The sequence below is a fragment of the Choristoneura fumiferana genome, chromosome 16 (genome assembly GCF_025370935.1).
Source record: "Choristoneura fumiferana chromosome 16, NRCan_CFum_1, whole genome shotgun sequence".
NCBI classification, from domain to species: Eukaryota; Metazoa; Arthropoda; class Insecta; order Lepidoptera; family Tortricidae; genus Choristoneura; species Choristoneura fumiferana.
In genome coordinates, this window is record NC_133487.1 from 7491548 (window position 1) to 7513075 (window position 21528).

At 37.0% G+C, this 21528-nt stretch overlaps 1 protein-coding gene across 9 annotated transcripts in view; it reads right to left on the bottom strand.

Annotated features, from left to right (window-relative positions):
- Positions 1 to 1022: 1022 nt before the first annotated feature.
- The window catches only part of kn (EBF transcription factor knot), a 75836-nt gene continuing 55330 nt past the window's right edge, over positions 1023 to 21528 (bottom strand). Inside the window, exons 8-16 of one of the 9 annotated variants that reach the window (XM_074099656.1) lie at positions 15643 to 15724; positions 12150 to 12294; positions 8511 to 8665; positions 8285 to 8411; positions 7215 to 7306; positions 5645 to 5819; positions 4103 to 4234; positions 2537 to 2827; positions 2025 to 2114 (exon numbers count right to left, since the gene is read on the bottom strand). In XM_074099656.1, the coding sequence (XP_073955757.1) occupies positions 2113 to 2114; positions 2537 to 2827; positions 4103 to 4234; positions 5645 to 5819; positions 7215 to 7306; positions 8285 to 8411; positions 8511 to 8665; positions 12150 to 12294; positions 15643 to 15724 (1201 nt within the window). In that variant the 3' untranslated portion in view covers positions 2025 to 2112. Of the gene's footprint in view, positions 2115 to 2536; positions 2828 to 4102; positions 4249 to 5644; positions 5820 to 7214; positions 7307 to 8284; positions 8412 to 8510; positions 8669 to 12149; positions 12295 to 15642; positions 15725 to 21528 lie in introns of those variants that run through there. The other 8 variants (XM_074099660.1, XM_074099659.1, XM_074099654.1 and 5 more) reach the window with 8 other exon arrangements.

Here is a 21528-nt window from a genome sequence, read left to right on the forward strand (position 1 = left end):
AAGTAATAAAAAAAAACTGCAATTATTTTGAAAAAAATTGAACAAATTACGTTCGTTCTAAAATTAAATCGTTATGAGAGCGACTTAAATAAAATTGTTTACCATAAAATGTTTCCATTGTCATAATTGCTACTTTATCGTCTTTCGAACACCATATCTATTTCCTCCATTCACTTATCACACCCTTAATTTGGCACAAAATTATCATAATTTTTATTTATTATTGACAAAAGAACGCATTCTATTTTAATGCTAATACACTAGTAATACGATCCTTATTCTTTAGTAGTACAATTAGGAGTACAGATAAACCTATGCATTATCTAGTTAGTGACAATGCACCCTCCGAATGTACAAAAATTGTAAGTATAATATTTCAAGGGGTCCAAACATGCCATATGGGTGACATGTTTTAAAAAGAAGCTCGACTGTGATGGATATGGCTGATGTTTTAAAATAAATGGGTTATTACACTTTAGTAGCGCAGTAAAATTTTCAGGTTTTGGTTTATTTCACAATTTGGCCATATTCGATGCGTCTGCGGTTAAAAAATTGCAAAATTTAAGTCGCAAAATTAGAGTAACCTATTCGAGAAGTGGATGGGACGAGTCGAAGATAAAGTAAAATGGCGCATTTTAAGAGAAGCCAATGTCCAGCAGCGGACTGCTATACCGCCATCTTAAGGCAAAAGGCGGTATCTGAAAAAATAAAACACTTTTGAGTTTTTTATTTCTGCATCAGATGGTATAAATATGTAACTCAAAAGAGTTATTTTTTCAGATACCGCATTTTTCCGTATGAGGGCATTATGTGTCGATGATGATAATTCGAGTTTAGTAGGCATACTTGTAGTTCCGACGCAGTTCCTTTGAAGTAAAAGATACAAATACCTATAGCTCTAGTTGTACCTAAGTAAATATGAAGTTTCAAACGTGACTTTTTTATAAGAGAGTAAAAAATGTCCTGTGCTTTGGAATAAAACAAAAGCATAAGTATAGATAACTTTAATTTTGTATTTTGTGATAATTTTTCTCATGAACGATTACAATGTACAATTCTTATTTCATACAGTTGCATTAAACAATACACGTGACTACTTATTTTATATTCAGAAAGGAAATCCACAAGACACTCCTGAATGGATACAGGAGATTTCGGAAGAAAATTTATATTTTTCGTATACATTGTCCTCAAGTGACACGAGATTTCTCTTTGTATTTTTTGTCGCCTAGTTTCCATTTATGAAGGTATATTAGCAAACGGGATATGTTTTGTTTCAATTCATAGATATGATCGACATTCGAATGGTTTATTTTGCAGACAATATCTTATTCATTCTTAATTTTATGAAAAAAAGTGTTACCTTAACTGACTTTGAATTTACTATCGACATGAATCTGCAAAATAAAGCCACCAATTTTAATATTTACGTTAAGTACATTACACTCGAAGTCACATTCACAAAACCTAAAGCCGTGAGTTGAAATTAGGTCTAAGAATAGGAAAATTTACACATGATTTATAATAAAATTTACAACGTTTCTTACAATAAATATATCACAGATTTTACAAAAAACTGACATAGGTACATACAAACAGTAAAATGATGATGTGTATGCAATGCCCGAATTTGAGCGGCTTATTGACTATTTTAACTTTGGGCGTCACGTCATGCGTCAGTGTTATTATATAAAATCTACATGAATGTCTGATCTAGCAAAGAAACTATTAAACGACATTGTTACAATCTACTATTTACATTAAAATTACAATGATATTTACAATCCCCAGCCTCTTAATTTACTACACACGTACAATAAAAATTAAAAACTTAAACTGCAAAGAGAAGACGTTTACAAGTATTTTGAGCTTATTTGTTATTATGAACATAAAACGAGTTAGAAAACTTAGAAACAAAAACAATGAAAACAAACCAACCAAGTTTTTGTGCGTTGCACGATGTAACAGCGGGTGTTACAGCAACTGTTACACCGAGTGTTGCGGCCAATGTTACTTGGATGCGAGTTGCGCTTGTTGCGCGTACTGTTGCGCGCTGCACGTTGGGAGTGAGAACGGGTTGACGCTAAAAGGCGACGATACTAGGCCACTCATTCCTGTAAAAAGATGAAAAAAAGTTAATTTTGATTGTTATTTCAAGTAAAGTAGAGAATCCACTGGCTCGCTTTTAAAAATTAATCATGATAGGTGTATTACACCGTCAGATTTAATATCATTATTACAAGATTACCAAAATTCTATTTATCACATTTAGTTAAAAGAGAAGAAATATTTAACACGTTGAAATTAAAAATGTATTAAGACATTTTTTATACAAGTCGAGTCAGATTTTTGTATTTTACTATTCAAAATATTTAAACTAACACCAACTTCTAGCAATCTTTAAGTTCTCATCGTCAGAATAAACGATAACACCACAAACTTCTCGGATTAACGCAAAACAAAAGCCAAGCAAACAAAAAGCAAGCGACACAAAAGACAAAAGAAATGCGAGTAAAATAAAACAAAAACTACTAACACTGAACGGCGAGATGTTGCCAATTCTGGTGATGTTGGAAATTGGCAACGCGCGGCGGGCTCTGCCTGACGACCGCAAAGGCGCTCCTTAGCTTAGTCTCTTTAGTCTCCTGCCCTTTCATATCGCTGGTGCATTTTGCATGAGTGTTTGCCGGACAGTCGGCCGAGCTTTTTGAATTCACGTTTCTTTCACTGTAATGCCCGCTATCTTTCGTGTTATACGTGTTATAGTGGTGATGGTCAGATGATAAATGTCCATTCAGGTTCGCCGGATGGTACGGGCCCAGGGACACTGGACGGAACAAAAACAGGGGTTAACACAAAGCGAAGTAAACAAACAGGCGTGCAGAAGCGTGGCAAATGCGAACTTAAAGCTTGTGTTGATTTAGTAAGCTCGGAATGATAGACACTTCGACTGGAATTACTTTTGTAAGAGACACTTCTTAAGTTCGAGGGATTACAGTTAAAAGTACTTAAGAACACGATATTTGTAATTATTCTGCATTAATATATCCTCTGCAGACTAGCAACTAGGAACTCACCTAGCTGAAGAAAGATCTGCCATTGCTGCTGTCATATCGGTCTAACTTACCAAATCGGTGACCTGTGTCTAAGGCTGAATGATGAGCTGTTTCAATCCATTACGTAAAAAACTAGGCTATATAAAGTGTGTTTGTAGTGGCATCATACACGTAGCTTCCAAATGATCATTTTCATACAAAGCTAATATAATCTGGCTGATTACAAGCTAAATAAAATTCGGTTCAGCTGCTTATGTGTCATCAAATTTTAAATTTCAATTTCCGGGGTGTTTCTCTGTTTGTAAGGCATATTTATTACTCTAACATAGGAATTAGGTAAGAATATACGTAAGTAACTTGATAATTGATGGGCTAAGTACTGCAACATCTCACCAGACCTTTGACTACTTACTTGTTATAAGAAGAAGCGTCGATACTCGCTGGCCTCCTTGATTCATTCACCCTGAGACCTATGGTGTTAAAACTTATTCCTAAGACTAACTTAATCACTTGGCTAATATGTGTAAACTTTCGTTTGTAGATGAATTAAGTAGTGATTAAAAGAGTAAAAGTTGTGCTAATTTGACACAGTATAGAGGAAAAAAAAGAAAGGGTACACTTATCATTTGGGCGTTTTCAAAAATTTTGGAATAAATATTGTTTTACCTACTCAGAATGAAGAGCACAATCGATTTCGATAATTTAAAAAAATGTTACTGTGACGTATGAAAAAAACGTCGCAAAACTGTTTTTTTTTGTGGACATTTTTTTCAACTATCGGAATCGATTGTGCTCTTGATTCTGAGTAGGAAACATCATATTTTTTCCAGTATAAAAAAAAGAAAGGGTACCCTTTTTTTTAAAACGACCATTTGCCACTTATATAAAAAAGTAAAAAATAATGCTGCAAAAATATTTGAATATTTCGAACACTAGGTTACTTAATTCACCTTTGCATCGCGAGACTAGTCGGCTAGCGCAACAAATGACAGTCTTACTCGCGCTTCGCTCATTCATCTCATCATCATTGTCCGAATCGTACTCACTCGAAGTTGTGTTGAAGAGCGAAGTGGGGGGTGCCGGGTAGTGCTGCGGATGGGGGTAGGAGGCGGCGTGGGGGGTGGAAGCCGCCGAGCAGTATCGCGGTGACACCGAACCTCCGCTTCTCGCGTAGTCCTCTAAAAGAAAAAGCCTGGGGTCAACACGAAATTATCGTTAGGCCTCTTTTGTACTGTTACGAGGGCAAGTCTAAAAGATAACGCTACATGGGGGAAATATTCATCGTGATCCGTTGGTACACTAAATAAATACTAGACGCTGCCAGCATCTTCGGGACCTTGCCTAAGAGGGGTACTTTAAGCAATTTGTTTTAGTTTTAGGTTTATTTACTAGTATTATTATTATTATTTTTAATTTATGTAAATATTTTAAGGCTAAGATAGTTTTATGTACTTATATATTTATTTATTTTGTTTTGACTCAAGGCGGTATGATTAAGTCACGTTAAATGACGATGGTATCAATATATCCTTTTTGTCAGATTTTTCGTAAATTATTAAGTAATTATTGTAACAAACTTTAATTTCTTCCCATTCTTTGACTCCATAGTTGAATCGAAATATTCAGGCGATGCTGAGAACAACAGCTCGCTTTTATCGAGCTTTCGTTTACAGTTTTCATTTAAGTATATGGACACTGTGATATCGAGCAAACATTTCCTTAAATGGTCAAATGAATTATAAACAATTGCTTTGCATCAGAGTTCTGACGATTAAACTCTGGTTGATCTGGAGATCGAAACGTGTCAGCATAGTGTGATTGATATATGTGTGCTCTTACAGCGAAAAGGCGGAGAAGCTGCATGAACTTACATTTATTGCATAGACGTAACTATCGTATCCAAGCACCGACATAACCAAGCGAATTGGCTCGTTGAAGTGGCAATGGGCAGGCCATATAGCACGGAGAACAGATGGCCGTTGGGGCCGAAAAGTTCTCGAGTGGAGACCGCGGATTGGCAAGCGCAGCGTAGGACGTCCACCAACGAGATGGACGGATGACCTGGTTAAAGCCGCAGGTTCACGGTGGACGCAGGCCGCTGCCAACCGAAGTGACTGGAGGTCTATGGGGGAGGCCTATGTCAAACAGTGGACGTCCTACGGCTGAGATGATGATGATGAACTATAAGGTCGCGAGTGCGCAAAAAATTGTTTATAGTTCATTCATCATCATCATCATCATCAGCCTATACCAGTCCACTGCTGGACATAGGCCTACCACAAAGAGCTCTATTGCGCCCTGTTCTCGGCTTGACGCGTCCAGCTTCTACCAGCAGCCTTTCGCAGATCGTCACTCCACCTGGCCGGAGGGCGTCCTACACTACGTTTGCCAAGACGCGGTCTCCACTCAAGAACTCGTTTACTCCAGCTGTTGTCGGTTCTGCGACAGATATGACCAGCCCTCTGCCACTTCAACTTGCTAATTCTCTGAGCTATGTCTTATTGTACCTAAAATCCTGTGAAATAAATTATTTTGATTTTTTTCAATTTTAATATAGTTCATTAATAATAGTAAAAGTAACTACTAACCATCAGTCCACTGCGATGCCGTTGTGTCTTGCACGCTGACAGCAAGTTGCCCCGTATAAGAGTTGAAAGGCATACTAGCGGGTGGTGATCTTGGCGCCCCGAGCCCTAGCTGGTTGTTCCGAGGCATAGAGTACAAGGCTTCGGCGAGGTCTGCTGCTCTTTTTAGAATTATCTCCTGAGGAAGAAAGGGACGGGTGAGTTTTTGGCTCACGACGTGAGAGTTGCGGGCAACTGGTAGATGTTAGTGGCGAGTTGTTGTTCAATGTAGCGTTCTAAGGGGGAGGCCCTTGTTCAGCAGTGGACGTCTTTGGGTGAGTGGAGTTTTAGGGTGGTACAACATGGCATCACGATTAAGTTATGCGCTTAACATATTAAGTTCATAGGTTCATGTGGAATGATTCGGTATTTGATTGTCTTGGTCTTTTTGCAGCATTCCAGCATTTTGCAGATATCTACTTTCTATCTTATTGCCTATTTCCTCAGTTTCAATATTATTTGGCAAATCAGGACACAATTCAAGTCTGTTTTATAAATTTATTTTAGTTTTACTCGTATGGAAGAGCTTCTTCGTCAGTTTTATTTTATCAGAGATTAGCTGGTTTTACTAACTAAGAATCTAAGTACAGCTGTCTAAGTAAATTAGAAAAGAACCACGGTTCATGGCAAACTTTCACAGTCGCAATCGAGATAAATGTTCTAGTGTTTGACATGTGGCCCAATACATGTCCCCTCCTTTCTTAAGCTATAAAATTATAGAAGCAACTAACTGAGACAGTGACTAGCACTCGGACGTCTATTTCAGATCTTAATCGAAGATTACTCGTATTGTCATTGTGCACGTGCGCATTACTGTACAAATTTAGCTAATTTAATGAGGGTATCTTGACAGGTGAAATACCGCTAGATGGCGTTAGTATCGAGAAATCCATTTGACGTTGCAGTAGCGTCTTACTCGCGATTGGCTCATTTAGTTATTCAACCAATCACAAACGTGATGCTATTTTGCTATTATTATTCTTTCCTGTACGAGAAAAAGCAAAGGTTGAAAACCATACAGCCAAGTCTTCATTATATTTTTTCTTCTCTTGGTAGTTTTAGTAAAGCCAGTTTTGTACAAACACATTTTAGAGACTCCTTAACTCAAAAAATCTTTTTAATTTAAGATTAGAAACTACGGTTAATCAAGTTAATTATGCAATTTTTATTGAAATAAACAGTTTTTTTTTATATAAAGGCCAAGTTTGCATTTAATTAGGAATGAGCCAAATCTTCAAGTCATGGTTTTATAAAGGCTTCAACGTGATGCTAATGTGAAACTTGTCAGGACCGTCTTTCACCTAGAGGCCATGGGCACAACATGCTGCATTCGGTAAAGCCTGATTTTCAGGCGAGAATTGAGTAGCTATCGGTTATCGTTTGGTAATGAAGTAGGGACTAGGGGGGCCCAATCCATCGCGGGGCTCTGGGCACGTGCCTAGTGGGAACTAGGGGCCTGAAATCTGTCAAACGGATCTTACGATACTAGCGCCATCTAGCCTGTCAGGGAAACCCTCATTAACTCCCTTCTTACCTTTGGTAACTTCTCCGGATCCCCAGGATGCCTCGGTATTAGCTTCTGCAGCCTCTGGAACCCGTAATCTATCGTCGGCTCGTTGAGTGCTGCTATGCGAACAAGAAAAACAAAATCAATCATTAGTTTGCCCCACTACCAAATGAAAGCCTAATTGATGGATCGCGCAAGATTGCGTATACGAGTTGCCGAATTAATGTTTTTATCTGTGAAGGAAGATTTTTGTTTGGCGAAGATTGGGAAAGTAATTATTATAACTATTGGTTCGCGGTGACGAGTACGGATTGGCAAGAATTTTCTTGTTATTATTTTTTCTTACCTAAACTTTCTTTCCGGAAATCATCGCGTATTTAATCTCATATCATAATCTCGTATTCAGGCTTAGAATGATAGGGATTGGGCCGTAGTTCCCACGCGGGAAATTTGGATTGAAAACTTCCCCACGTGCAGATTTCCCCACGATTTTTTCGTTCACCGTTAAGTTCATAGTAAATTTCAAAATGTAATTTGACACATTCTTAAATACGTAAACAAGTGCAAACGAACTCATGGCCTTGTGCTGAAGATGTCTTAAATCAAATCAGTGATACGCATTTATAAAATGTCAAAATTAACAACGTCTTGTTTCATTGACCCCGTATCCATTAAGTACGACATTTCTTAATTTTATGCATGTTTTTCTTTTCATTCCCAATATTAATAATTGCTAACAATCACACAGGGGCAAAATGACAGTTAAATTGAACTGATTTGATGACAAAGATATTGAACAAATACAATTTGATCATAAATCTAAATTAAGCGAAAAATAACTACCTACCTATTAAAAATTTACTTAAGCGGTTAAGAGTTGGTTGGATAATGTTGATGTACAAAAGTACAGTGATTCTTATGAAAATTACTAAATTAAACGGTTTAGCTCACGATTAACTAGTTTCGAACCTTTCGGAAGGGAAGAAGAAACTAAATCGGACCGTTCCTGGCTTATAATAGTGAGTTAATTTAGTAATTTTATCAATATGTCTCACAAGAGTTTAAGTAATATTATATCAGTACAGTCAATTACTCACAAACATAGACGAATCTGCCGGGCGCGCCTTTGCAGAACTGCTTGCTTTTGTATGAAAGTGTCACTTCTACCACGCCCGGTATGTGCCGCGGAGGTGTCTGCACCCGTATCGCATGTGACGTTATTAACTGTCAGTCAAAAAAGCATGTCATCAAATGAAAAATATGAAATAACTATACTTTTCATGTCTATTTTTTAAAGCTTTATTTAAATAGTATTCTCCATACCTCACTCCAAACTAGCATGGTCCCGAAAACAACTTGTAGCCCATCGAAGAAGTTATCCCCGACAATGATGACAGTAGAACCGCCGGATGTCCAACCTTCGCTGGGAGAGATCGCTTTGATGCACGGTGTCGCCACGGGCAGAGGGGGATACAGACCTGCTGTTAGACAAGGAAATTTAATTAATAAAACTACACTCAACTAAAAGCAATAAATCGATGTTCGGTTTTTACTAAATCGTGTAACGGTTTACTTATGGGGACTATAATAGGAATTACTTTATTAAGACCTCAGATTAAATCAATGTTTGAAAGAATAATTTCTTTACCATGAATTCAACAGAGTTGGTCACTTACAAACGTTATTAAAATGTCGGTCGGTCCGCAGGCCCCTTTCTGAACTAAGCAAAAGTAAAGGCCGACTACGTCTTACAACTTAAAAGTTGAATAAACGCCAGACCACTAAAACTCATTCCGTCCTATTTGAACGTTTATCTTTGACTGTTCCAGAAAAAGGACAATTGCAGACCGTAAAACTTGTAAAGTTAATACAAGAAATCAAACGCCTTACAGCAATAATTGAAATGGGGACGTAATAGAGCGTGTTAAAGTTGAAGCCGGGATCATGTTTAATGGTTGTTATGACGTTATTGGAATTGTAGTTGCGATGCAAGAAGGTTGTAGCGAGGGGGACACGCGTCGTAAGACAACAGGGGGAGCAGAAATCTCGCGAACAAAACGGCGCGGTAATAAAGACGAGAGAGAAAGTGAATTTAAGGGACGAAAGGAGATTACGTTCGAGGTTCTTTTTTAATTTGACTAATAATAAAATCTCGTTGTACATCAGATTTATTTTTTGTACCTAATAACTCTGGGTTTTAGGGAAAGTACTAGCCTGTTACTTATTATAGAGCATCGAGGAAATAAATAGAGGGGCCGATTTTTCGAATCATATCACTTGAAAATACCATTCGAAAGCTTATGAAAAATGTGAGTCGTGCTACGAGTACAAAGTACATCGTTGAAGAAATGCCCATGAGATGTGCCCAGACTTTCTACTGCGCTACCTGTATTTGAAAATTAAGCACGATTTTCACCACTTCCGAGTGATGTAATAGGACCATTCTCATAAAAGTTGTACACAAATTTTTTTTCTGGGATTTTGAAATTTTTATGTTATATCTACTCGGAATCAGGAGTAGGGCAAACCTCGGCTTATCGGTGATACTTAGTAAATCGGTGATACTGCTTTATTATCTTACACAGATCTCACTATGAGGAATTGCAAGCTGTAAAATCGATGGCAGCTGTTAGCTTTGATGCTTGCAATTGGGTTGTCAGCGATTTAAATGCAGCCAAGGTTTGCTATACTATCGATTTTAATAGGTGAAAAAAAGTATCCCAAAATTTGCATATATTTTTTGTAATTCCGTTCCGTTACTCTCATACAAGTATATGGGAAAGGTAACTGAATGGAATACAAAACTTTTGGACACTTTTTTTCACCTATTAAAATCGATAGTACACCTGATGCCGAGATTGCGGAGTAGATATAACATAAAAATTTCAAAATCCCAGAAAAAAAGTTCGGGTACAACTTTTAAGAGTATGGTCCAATCTATAAAATTTATATCGATCGCTCGATTTAATCGATCCTGAATTTGTAAAATACATGTGACGTGAGTGCTCTAAAATTTACGTCCGTCCGTAGGAGTTACAAGCTTAACTGAATCTATTATACCATTTATTTTGCAGTAATGCATTAGGTTTGAAATAATATTCAAGAGCGCCAAAAAATACTCGTTTCCTACATGGCATCCATGCATTAAACAAAAGACTGTCCTGAAGTTGCATATAAGTCGGCATTTGATTATTTTAACATAACGTAACGTTCTAAAGTATTAAAGATAGTTTTAAAACTCGTAGGCCCACGCTTCACAGATGGCACTTTAAACGAAATTTCACCAGAGATCAAATTACTTAGACAGAAAACTGGCAAGTCTTTACTGAATACATTAAAGGGGGAAACAAAGCGAGAAATTCCGAAGGTTCCGTAGTAAAGCTAACAGAAAGTACTTGTGCAAATTTTCTCGTTCGCACCGTGTAATCCCTTCGAGTCGGTTTCACGCCGTCTAGCCTCTTGTAAACTTTACACGCGAACACAATGTGGAGAGGAGCCCTTATTTAATTTTAATTTAATTCTGGTTGTATAAGCATAATTAAAGAAAAATTTAATGCTGATGAAAAAATAGGTTTTTAGCCTAAGTACTTAAAGCCCCACACAATTACTAAAACAATTACTTTGCTACTAATTAGCAAAAGCAACTAAACTGTTAGTATTTTTTTTATTTCATTGCTATTTGTCCCATTTTTACTAAATAAATTTTAACTAAATCCACTGCGAAACCGGAAAAAAAATCGGAATTTTTACATAAAATACTTATCTCAGTGAGATCGCATTGCCTGACAAAAAAAATATTATGACTTTTACTGTGATAATGTTCTACGATGGATCTAGAATCAAATAGTGCAGTACCTAGTTATTTATTAAATGTTACAAGTATGTTACATATAAATCTATGTTTTGTTTGTGTCTGGTAAAGGTGAACAGCGACGTGCATAAAATTAATTTATCACGCATACACGTTATTAAATTTAAGCCATTTTCACTTATAATTTACTATGTAGATTAATATGTTAATTACGAGTATTAAGGGCCTTCTGTATCGCCTTAGGTTTTACTCCTGTAATGATACTGTAAGTGATGATAATGTAAATAAATAAATAAATGATTTTGTAAAACGACTATTTTGGCCAAATTTCAACAAGTGCCTAACCGTAGGAAAACTGACTAAACAAGTAATTGTAACAACCAAAACCAACCCAACAACCCAATTAAAAATTTTCGCCTGTTCCATTTTACTATAGGTATAAAACACTTCCTTTCGGTCCGAGTCATTACACCAAGACGCCTTAAAACATCTCTAACAGCGATCTGGAAATATTCTTTTTTTCCAGGGTATAATTCCTCACTAAATTATCCCTTTCCGCTTCATGCTCGCTTCAACGCCCCACCCCACCGGCGAAGTTCTTTGCGAAATGTCTACTGTGATTCCTTGCATACAAATGACATTTTCTAACGTTGTATTATGATATTTGCACCATTCCATTCGATTGGCTGTGAATTTATTTACCAACGTTGAAGTTATTTTTTATTTAATTTTATCTTACTACGAGTCGAGGATTACAGTTAACTATTTTCTACTTAGAAATAATTGTGATACCTAACTAATTACCAGTGGGATTTGGTCGTGTAAATTGTACAAATTATTTATGTAATGACAACTAGGTACCTACTCAAAAATGCAAAAAACATTTCATTTTTTTTAATTTTTATTTTTTATTTTTATTAACATATTAATAAATAAATATTTTAGAACAATACTAGGTTCGTTATGTATAAATTAAGTCTTGGGACCACTTGGGACACATCGGAAATTAGCGCTAATGCATGATCAGCTGTGGCATGATAAACATTTTATTTGCCATAAAGACAAAGATTTAATAGTGTGAGCCTAGCCTTAGCGTACAGAATCTAACCAACTGGCCGATAAAATTAAAAAAATAAAAAACAAAAACGTACAATGATTTTCTGTCGCCGCGTCAATACCTTCAGTTGGGTCGAGCCGCTTGGCGCGGCGGCCGTGCTTGCTGTTGTTGTGGACGAACATATTGTCCGAGATTGCTAGCAATGGCCCGTCCACCATCACTTGCGTTGATATTACCACCTGTAACAAGACGGTAGTATTAATTCGAGGATAAGACAAAAGAAGGTAAACTATTGCCATAATGCCCTGCAAATCTATTAAAAAAACCAGCCAGTTTCGGTAAGACAGTTCCGCACAAATTTGTAGCTATCTATGGATTTCCATCCAATGTCAGCAAAGCTCGGCTCCTAAGCAAAATGTACGTATTGTGCTGGTGTTATTTAAGTTTGGTTACCGACATAGCCAGACAGACGAATAATAAAGATTTTTCTGACTTTTCATATAAGACTAAGCCGTGCTATAAGAGCAATGTAATAAGTTATTTTAAATATGAGGAAATCATTTTCAAAATCTGTTATAAAATATCAGAACTTAGCTACAAGGTTCTAATCGCCATAATTAACATAAGTATTCCACGTTCGAGAAAACAAAACAGCCTAAATAGCCATCGTATTCAAATTCTCAAACTCGCATTTCATCCCTTTCCACATTCTTCCGAAGTTCAAGATCACAAAAACTACAGTCGACCAAAAATAAAACCCTCGATTGACTGCGACCGTCGACTATTTATCACACACCTACGCACACTCACGTTACCCACACATGCACGAACACCGAAAGGGAGAGTCCCTTGGGAGGAGGAGCCAATGTCTCGGGGCTCAAATGGACGAAACTCTTCCAATAGATATGCACTTCCTTGCATCGTCTGCATGTGTGGGTGCGCTGTGATGACCAATCGATATGTTTATGTAGTAGAGTGTATTGTAGGCTTTATGGGTTTCAGGGGTGAGTAGTGATCGATGAAAAATATACTTATAGTTATAGGTTTAAAGATTTTTATTGTGGCTTGTTTACGGTTAAATATGGAGTCTTGAATTCAGTAATAATTTAGTTTAAAATTTAAAATTTTATTTTAGCTTATAGTTATAGCTATTTACATCTATGTACTTAATTAGATTTTTTAAGTTAACGGAATGTGTATTCTTCGGTGATATTAAAAATGGGTTGTTATTAATACAGCTTCTTTAAATTAACATTTTTGCCTTCTTTAATTACTTGTCCAATGAATTAATAGGTCAGCGACTAGTTTTGAACGCCTAGTAAATAATTTACAGCGTCCGTATATTATGTAATCCAAGCTACGTAAATTATTGGTAGTTTAGATATAAACTACTCTTAAAGTAAATGCAACGTACTTTGAGAAACCGCTAGTAGTCGCCCAATATGGTAGAGCTTACATTACACTCCTCCAGCTACAAATGCATTTCGATTCCAACACTACAACAACCGTGTCTACATAATATACCCACACATTCTTACCCTTGAAACGGTGGGGCACGACCACTGAATTATTCAATGACACACAGAAAGCCCAAACATACACATAACGACATGCATCACACAACTATCTACTATATGTGTTAACTCCAAGTTCTATATTTGCTTAAAGTTGCTGCGAGGGCACGCAAGACAAATATGTCTTAGCCAACTCAAGCAAATTTGTACTCATAAGTAACTGTGAATGCACCTTTACCACAATCTAGGGTTGTCGCTAATTAGTTTCACCAACTCTTAGTAACTATGAAATATTATGATTTGTACGCTATCCATAAAGTTTAATTAAAACTTTCGGTGCACTCGTACAACAAAGGGTAATAAATTAAGCACTCGTGCATAGAACAAATAACCAATTATAAAAAATAAGCAAGCACGGTTCGGTTAAGTAAATAAATAAAGTCGTATAAATAAATTTAATTTCATCCCCTCCCCTAAATTGGAGGCGCTTCAAATATTCAAGAGTCGTGAACGCAACCCTTCCTACAGTTAAGTTAAGGGCGATACCATCGTGTGTGACAAGTGACGAGCGGGCGAGGTTAAATCCAAGAATGGATAATAAATCTTTATCCGCGTTACCACATAAACTTGGCACTGGTTTAACATAAGTTTAGTACACGCTATTTAAAAAAAAACTTTTATTTTTGGCCTTTTTGGTTGAAACGAATAGAGTAAAAATGCCTTGCGAAATTTGACCCATGCGTTTTAATTAATAGGGTACTTATCAAGGAAAAACTTTTAAAAAAGTTATAAATTACCAATAAATAAGCATTTGCTTGGTCACTATCGAGTGACCATACCAAGTGACTACACTAGGGGCTTAAAATAATATTTCCAATCAATTACTCATAATGTCACATTTGATTCTCCCCGCTTTGGCCTATAACCTACGCCCCCACAGATTCAGTCGTGTAGGAAACTCCGCAATTTTTCCTGACGTCTGGTAAACAAGCAACCATTTACCTGCCGGCACGGATAATTATTGTTACGAACCTTGAGACAGCGTGACGTGACCTTGGAGGCAAATTACCTCTTCATCTAAATATGTTAGCCTTACATGTACTAACTACTAAATAGTAGATTGTCACAAGAGCATAAAACGAGCCATTTTACTAGAGGAGTTAATATAGCTAGCCGAGCCGGTACGGCGAAGGTGGATAGACACGTCGAGGGAAAAATGAGTTGAATGCTCAAGTTTTATACTCTGATTTTCATTTCGATTGCGAGGAAATAAAATAGCTACAGTGGAAACAATTGCTCTCTTACTGGGTACATTTTGTTTTTCATGCATTGCTTTATATTAATTTTTGTTGATTAATATAAACTACGAATTATTAGAAAATATACAAACTTTTTTAATTTGTTTGTGACTGTATGTAGGCATCTGATTGCCTTGGTCTTTATTAGACGAAGATTTTACTGAATCGTTTTGAGCATGACAAGTGAACAAAAAATTGTTCCCGACACTGTATTCTAAATTGAATAAAGATATTTTTACTTTGACTTTGACTTGTAGGCTAGTGCACCACTTCCATCTCTTTTCTGCTTTCAGTACAAGATATATCTCGAATAGCCTCGATTGAACGTCCCGTCGAACACCTGAACGATTCGTCGAATGTACCTACTAGTTTGAGTGAGAGTGAGATAGCAAAAAGAAACGGAACGGTCATTGGAACGAGAGCGAATCATGCACCAGACTCTATTTCACAGTAGGTAGTATACTAAAAGAACTAAAAGACCGAACTAGTACATTTGCCCGACTGTACTAGATGAGAGCGTACCGTTTAGTGAACAAGCACGCACAACTGTACGTGGACTAAGTAGTTGAGTTTTATAGACAGTAGTGCAATACTGATAGAAGAAAGTATTTCAAACGTAGACATAAATAAATATCATATTTCGCACATGAATTCCGAAAAAGGAAAAAGTGTAGACTAGGGCTGGAGCCTACGACCTACTACCTACTTGAGAGGCTATAATAGGTCAAAGCACTAAGCTACCACGCGGCAATATAAAAAGGTTTTTTATACTTACTTGAAATCTTCTCATGTCGCGTGGGTTACCGGCATTCTTTAAACAATTCTGATTGCATTTCAAAAAGAATTTCAGGAAAAATCTGTAACAAAAATGTAATTGTGATCAAAATATCTCATTGGGTTTTTTGTAAAACTGACGCTAGAGTTTTGTTAACACAGTTCACCATTTGTCGTTTCCACTAAGTCTAATTCTAAGAGCAAAGTGCTCTTAATAAAGTTTGTCTAAAGTTTTCTTTAAAACCCATCAATGAATGAATTCTCGGAACACCGGAGGTTTAAGCGATAAAACTATGTCACCTAATCGACACCGGCAGCTGTTTCCACTCCAAACCGTAAACCCATATTAGGCATTAATTTGTTTCTCATGCTCCTGAATTTGTTCACCGTCTCTTTCCGCCGACTTTTTGCTTCTACGGCAATTAAAATAGGGTGTCAACTTTGTTGGATACAAATTTCGCTGCTTGTATTCATTTGTAGAATGAAATCAATAGTTAAGTGAGCTAAACAATAATATCTTTCTCTCCGCTACTAACGTATATAAGTAGCAGCGAAGAAATAAGGTAAACTATTTAGCTCATTGATATGGACCTTCGCGAAAAAAAACTCGCCTGATTCAATGAAGAACATAAGTTACGCAAAAAGAAATTACAAGTTTCTGCTGTCGATTTTGCTTTTTGTTCACCATATTTTTTTTTTATTCGACTGGATGGCAAACGAGCAAGTAGGTCTCCTGATGGTAAGAGATCACCACCGCCCATAAACATCTGCAACACCAGGAGTATTGCAGATGCGTTGCCAACCTAGAGGCCTAAGATGAGAGAAGATGTAAGCACTGCAGCTTCACGGCAGGATATTTGCATTGCCTTCTAACCTATTTATGGATAATACGCGTAACCTATACGTAATTTCAAGTCCATCCGACGAGTGGGGTGAGTTTTATTTACAAGATTTAACCTAAACAAACCAACATACAAACATCCATTGCAAGTTCAGTAAAAGCTTGTAAAAACACAAACCGCATTAGGTACTCTCGTCAGTCAAAACTTTGAAACGAAATCAAACAATTTCAGTACGAAAGTCGATTGGACCAACTATCGGCGTATCGGATTACACACAATGCGGAGCATTACAAGTTGCTTTATGCCGTTGTTATATTTCAAAGTGGCTCTTATTTGTGAGTGGGAAGGTGGTTGGGAGGTGTGTAGTTAAGTTTGGCAGTGCGTAACGTTGAGCGTACCTACCTACGATCAGGCAGGCGATCGCGATGAATGCTTTACCAGAAATATTTTACATGGCCGCGGGCGCCGGCGGTGCCGCGCCGAACATTGTTGTGCCAACAGATATGGATGCAAATAGAGTGGCTGCAACCACTCGGGATAAGCGTTTGTGTTATGATTTTTTTATCGAATTGTTCTTAAGTACAAAATTGAGGAATGAAGGCAAGAATCTTCTCATTTATGTATAGCCTAGCCACCAATATTTATTTGATGATAATACGAGTATGTATACCTATTGTAACTACCTACTCATCCGGCAAGTAAGTAGTTATTGTTAAAAAAATAACGAAGGTATGTGTGAGTGTTTATTTTTGACTACACAAATTTAAGTGAAAATTGTTATTTAAATACATAGTTGAATCTCGGGAGTACCTAGCATATAGGCTACTGTTCATTTCAATATACGAGTACTCGTAGGATCGTGACATGTGCATGTTAATTTTCATAAAACGCAAATTCCACAAATTCTGGAACGGAACCAGTTGCTTCTCTGCAACCAAAATAAACCCACACGTTTTCATCGCTGCGGAATACTTAGCTAGGCAACTAGTTTTAGTTCATTTATTGATTGATCCGCCGGTATCAATCAATTTATACTAAGTAGCCTGAACATTTTTTACTCCATGAACAGTCTACAATATCCTATTTGGTTAAAACATCTCCTAACAATATTCGAAAAAAAAACCGAACCAGATATGAACCGTGTAGTATTTGCTTACCCCGAGGCAACACATCTGTCCCCACATTATTTATGTTAAACACCTTATGTCACAATATAGCGAGTTAGACTACGCTGTCAAACGACACCGGCGAATGAATGGAGATTTTATTTAGACGCCGAAATGCGGATAAGCGAAGATTTGAGTGTTCCGAGCGCCTTTTGATGCCTGTAGCGTTTTATCGCGTACGTAGCGGCATGGATACTTTGAAATGGAAGTTAAAATGCCCATTTTCGAAGCGGTTGAGTCACCAAATCATCATCCCAGCCTATATACGTCCCACTGCTGGGCACAGGCCTCCTCTCAGAACAAGAGGGCTTTTTTTTGGGCCATAGTTCCCACGCGGGCCCAGTGCGGATTGGGAACTTCACACGCACCATTGAATTGCTTCGTAGGTTTGTGCAGGTTTCCTCACGATGTTTTCCTTCACCGCAAAGCTCGTGGTAAATTTCAAATGTGATTCCGCACATGAATTTCGAAAAACTCAGAGGTGCGAGCCGGGGTTTGAACCCACGACCCTCTGCTTGAGAGGCGATAGGTCAAACCACTAGGCCACCACGGCTTTGTCACCAAATCATTGAAATAAAATTATAATTGTAATGACATAACGTCTGTTAAGGGCCAGTACAGACGGACCGCATTCCAACTGCAACGTAACTGCAACTACCGACTGCCCATACATTTTTTGTTGCAGTTCGATTGAAGTCGGCACAACTGCACTCTGACTGCAATTGAAATGTATGCAGTCAGCAGTTGGCATCCAGTGCGTCTGTACCTACTGGCCCTAAAGTGTCAGAGCTTGTAACTCCATCAGATCAACTTTAGACGACGAGAAGTGGTGACTGTGATTCAAGATTTAAATAAACATTAGTAAGTCTGTTTGTATTTACTTGCCAAATAATTCGATCAATATCCATCTCGTCCTATTCCAACAGATATACATACAATGCACCTTGCATTTTTCACACAAAGAAGCTAGAAACGGGGATCCCGGTTAAGTCCACCATTAATATCCCGAGGGTCAGGTGACAGAGGTTATCCCTCAGTATAGTGGTGACCAGTAAGTCCGAGACTTATGGCGTAGGGGGCTAAGTGGGATGTATAGGCCTTGATTTTAATAAGAAGGCTGTGAGTATGGACAGGGGAAGGTGATACATTAGTTGGAATGTTTCAAAGGATACCGTAGTGTCGTTTGGTGTGTGTAGTGTTTATAGAGTTGTAAGCGTTTATCGTAGTATAGTCTGTGTACTCAGAGAAGACAATAGGGCAGTTTCCTAGAAAAATGTAGCCAGTAAGACAGTTAGATTAAGGGGCTGTTTCACCACTCACCGATTAATTTTATTTGACGGATAAATTTGAAGCCGTCTCCGTCTATTCGAACAAAAGAAACAGAGACGGTATCACATTTATCCGTCAAGTAAATGTAATCAATGGATAGTGAAACAGGGGGTAAGTATCGCATAGTGACGTCACGCATCATAATCATAATCATCTTTAATGTAGAAAGTGTCATACAAATAATGTTCTTTACTTGGTCAGCAGTACATTTCAAGGAACCAAAAATGATTTAGACAGCAAAAATAGCGTGCTTTGATAACTGTACTTTGTTAATTTAGAAGATTGTAGAATTGTTTGTTATTTTTAATCTTGTTAGGCACATGACTTCGCTGCTTGAATAATTTGGTCTGGCAGTTAAAATTCACCAAATTCCCATGGGAATTTCCAATGATTGCATCGCAGTCTTCATGTATTCTGTTTGACTCCCAATGCCGTGGGAATAATAGGGATAAAAGGTAGCATTTTTAATTCCATTTTTTTTCTATCTAATTATTTGAACAACATTTAAGTACACCAAATTTGAATTATTTCAGCCTAAATATGTTAAGTTTGTCGACGTCTTTGTTTCTAAACCGTATAAAAAACATGTCAAATGCTAGTAATTTTATGACTGTTTTTTTAATCAGCTGTTTTTAACGATTAATATACGTCGAGAACGAATCTCTCATACAAAATGTAATTACGATTTAACATCTGTTTACTCGAAGCAATAAACCAATTCATGTGTTCTTATTTATCTATTCTAGAGGCGCATTCACACGGGCACAAGGCGACGCGACAACCGTTAATTTATTTGGCTCGACTCGCAATTTACGATTGTGTATACACCCCTAATGCTTGTGACGTCATAACGGTTAAAATTAGCAATTCTATTTTTGTACTATCTTAGTGGAGGGAAGCTAGAAATGGAAAAGAACTTATTTATTAAGAGTAAAATTTGGAAGTCCATACCTTCCAGTAGATAATTATTTTGAGAAAGATAGAATTAATAGGTACTAAAATACCTAAGTCTAAATCATATACCTACGAGTACGAGTTGGTATAGTAGGTACACCCTGAAACCTATACCTAGCCGGTTGTCTTTAAATCTTGAAATTGGTATAATGTAGCTCTTATAGCACAACTAATAAGAAAAGTCTGAAAATCTATATTGTTTATGTCTATCTGTCTATGTCATATATAACCATCTAAAATGACCTCATACTACGTAATCGTTGCTTAGAGAAGGGGCTCTGCAAACACTGGATATTGATAGACAAATGTGTACAAAACCCTCGGTATACTACACTACTCTATAAATATCTATATAATAACATCTCTGTAACTGTGTTCTAGCAAACAAACATTTCTAATTCTGATTTCTGATTTCTCATTATACGAGTCCGACTCGCACTTGGACGGTTTTTATAGTAGAGTCGACTAACGAGGATGCGGTAAGTCAATACAAAAAAACGAATGAACTAGCCTTTATCTAACACATTTAATTTACCATAAATGGTCAAAAGGAAATCAATTACATAACCATTTCAAGCGCAAATATTTTACTACTACACACATCGTTTCCATCCATCCCAGCCTATATGCGCCCCACTGCTGGGCACAGGCCTCCTCTCAGAACAAGAGGGCTTGGGCCATAGTTCCCACGCGGGCCCAGTGCGGATTGGGAACTTCACACATCACATCGTTTATAACATAAAATTTCAAAATTATTTATAGCATTTTCCTTAAGAGAAACTATCAAAAAAATCACATATAACTTGGTTCTGATCCGACTCTAACATAAAAACTAAAGCCAACCCTACGGCCGTTCTAGCACGGAACGACGGAATCAAACCTTCCCCAATAAAAGTACGCGAATATTTACCTATCGCATCAAGAACAGAAAGGGAACTCTATTTTCGTCGTAAAACTACCCCCCACTTTTCATCCCTCTCGCGTATTTGGGTATGGATGAAAATAGTGCTATGCGAAGTGAGGAACGTAAATTTTAATGTTTGATATTATTACTTATCCAGTAATGTTTGCTAGAGAAAATAGGATTTTTAGGGTTTTGTAGATAAAATGGTAAAAACGGAACAATTATAGTCGACTCGTTACTCGTAGTTTGTCGTGACTTAGATCAGAGGTTCTTCTGTCCTTAATAATATTATTTTATAAATGCCAAGGTAACTACGTCTGACTGGATACCTCTTTACGCTTAAATTTTTTTACCTCCCTATACGTTAACTGTTAAGTGAATTGACTTTTCTTTTTTTTGTATATAAAAATATTGCTGGTATGCGTAAATTTAACGATTTTGAAGTTTATTTGAAAAACACTAATGTTAGTGTCAAGAGTTGTGTTCAGTAACAATTTTAAAATTAATTACTTTAGCTTACAGATAAATACAGTTTAAATTTTGTACATTTTTAATATTAATAAGAAAGTAGGAATCTACTAAGTATGAATTGGTATATATATAGCTTCATAGCTGGGTATTACAGCATTCATTCCGTGTGATTTTCGTGGGCACATTTTTGTTGACATGGTAGAAAATTCTCTCACAGTTTC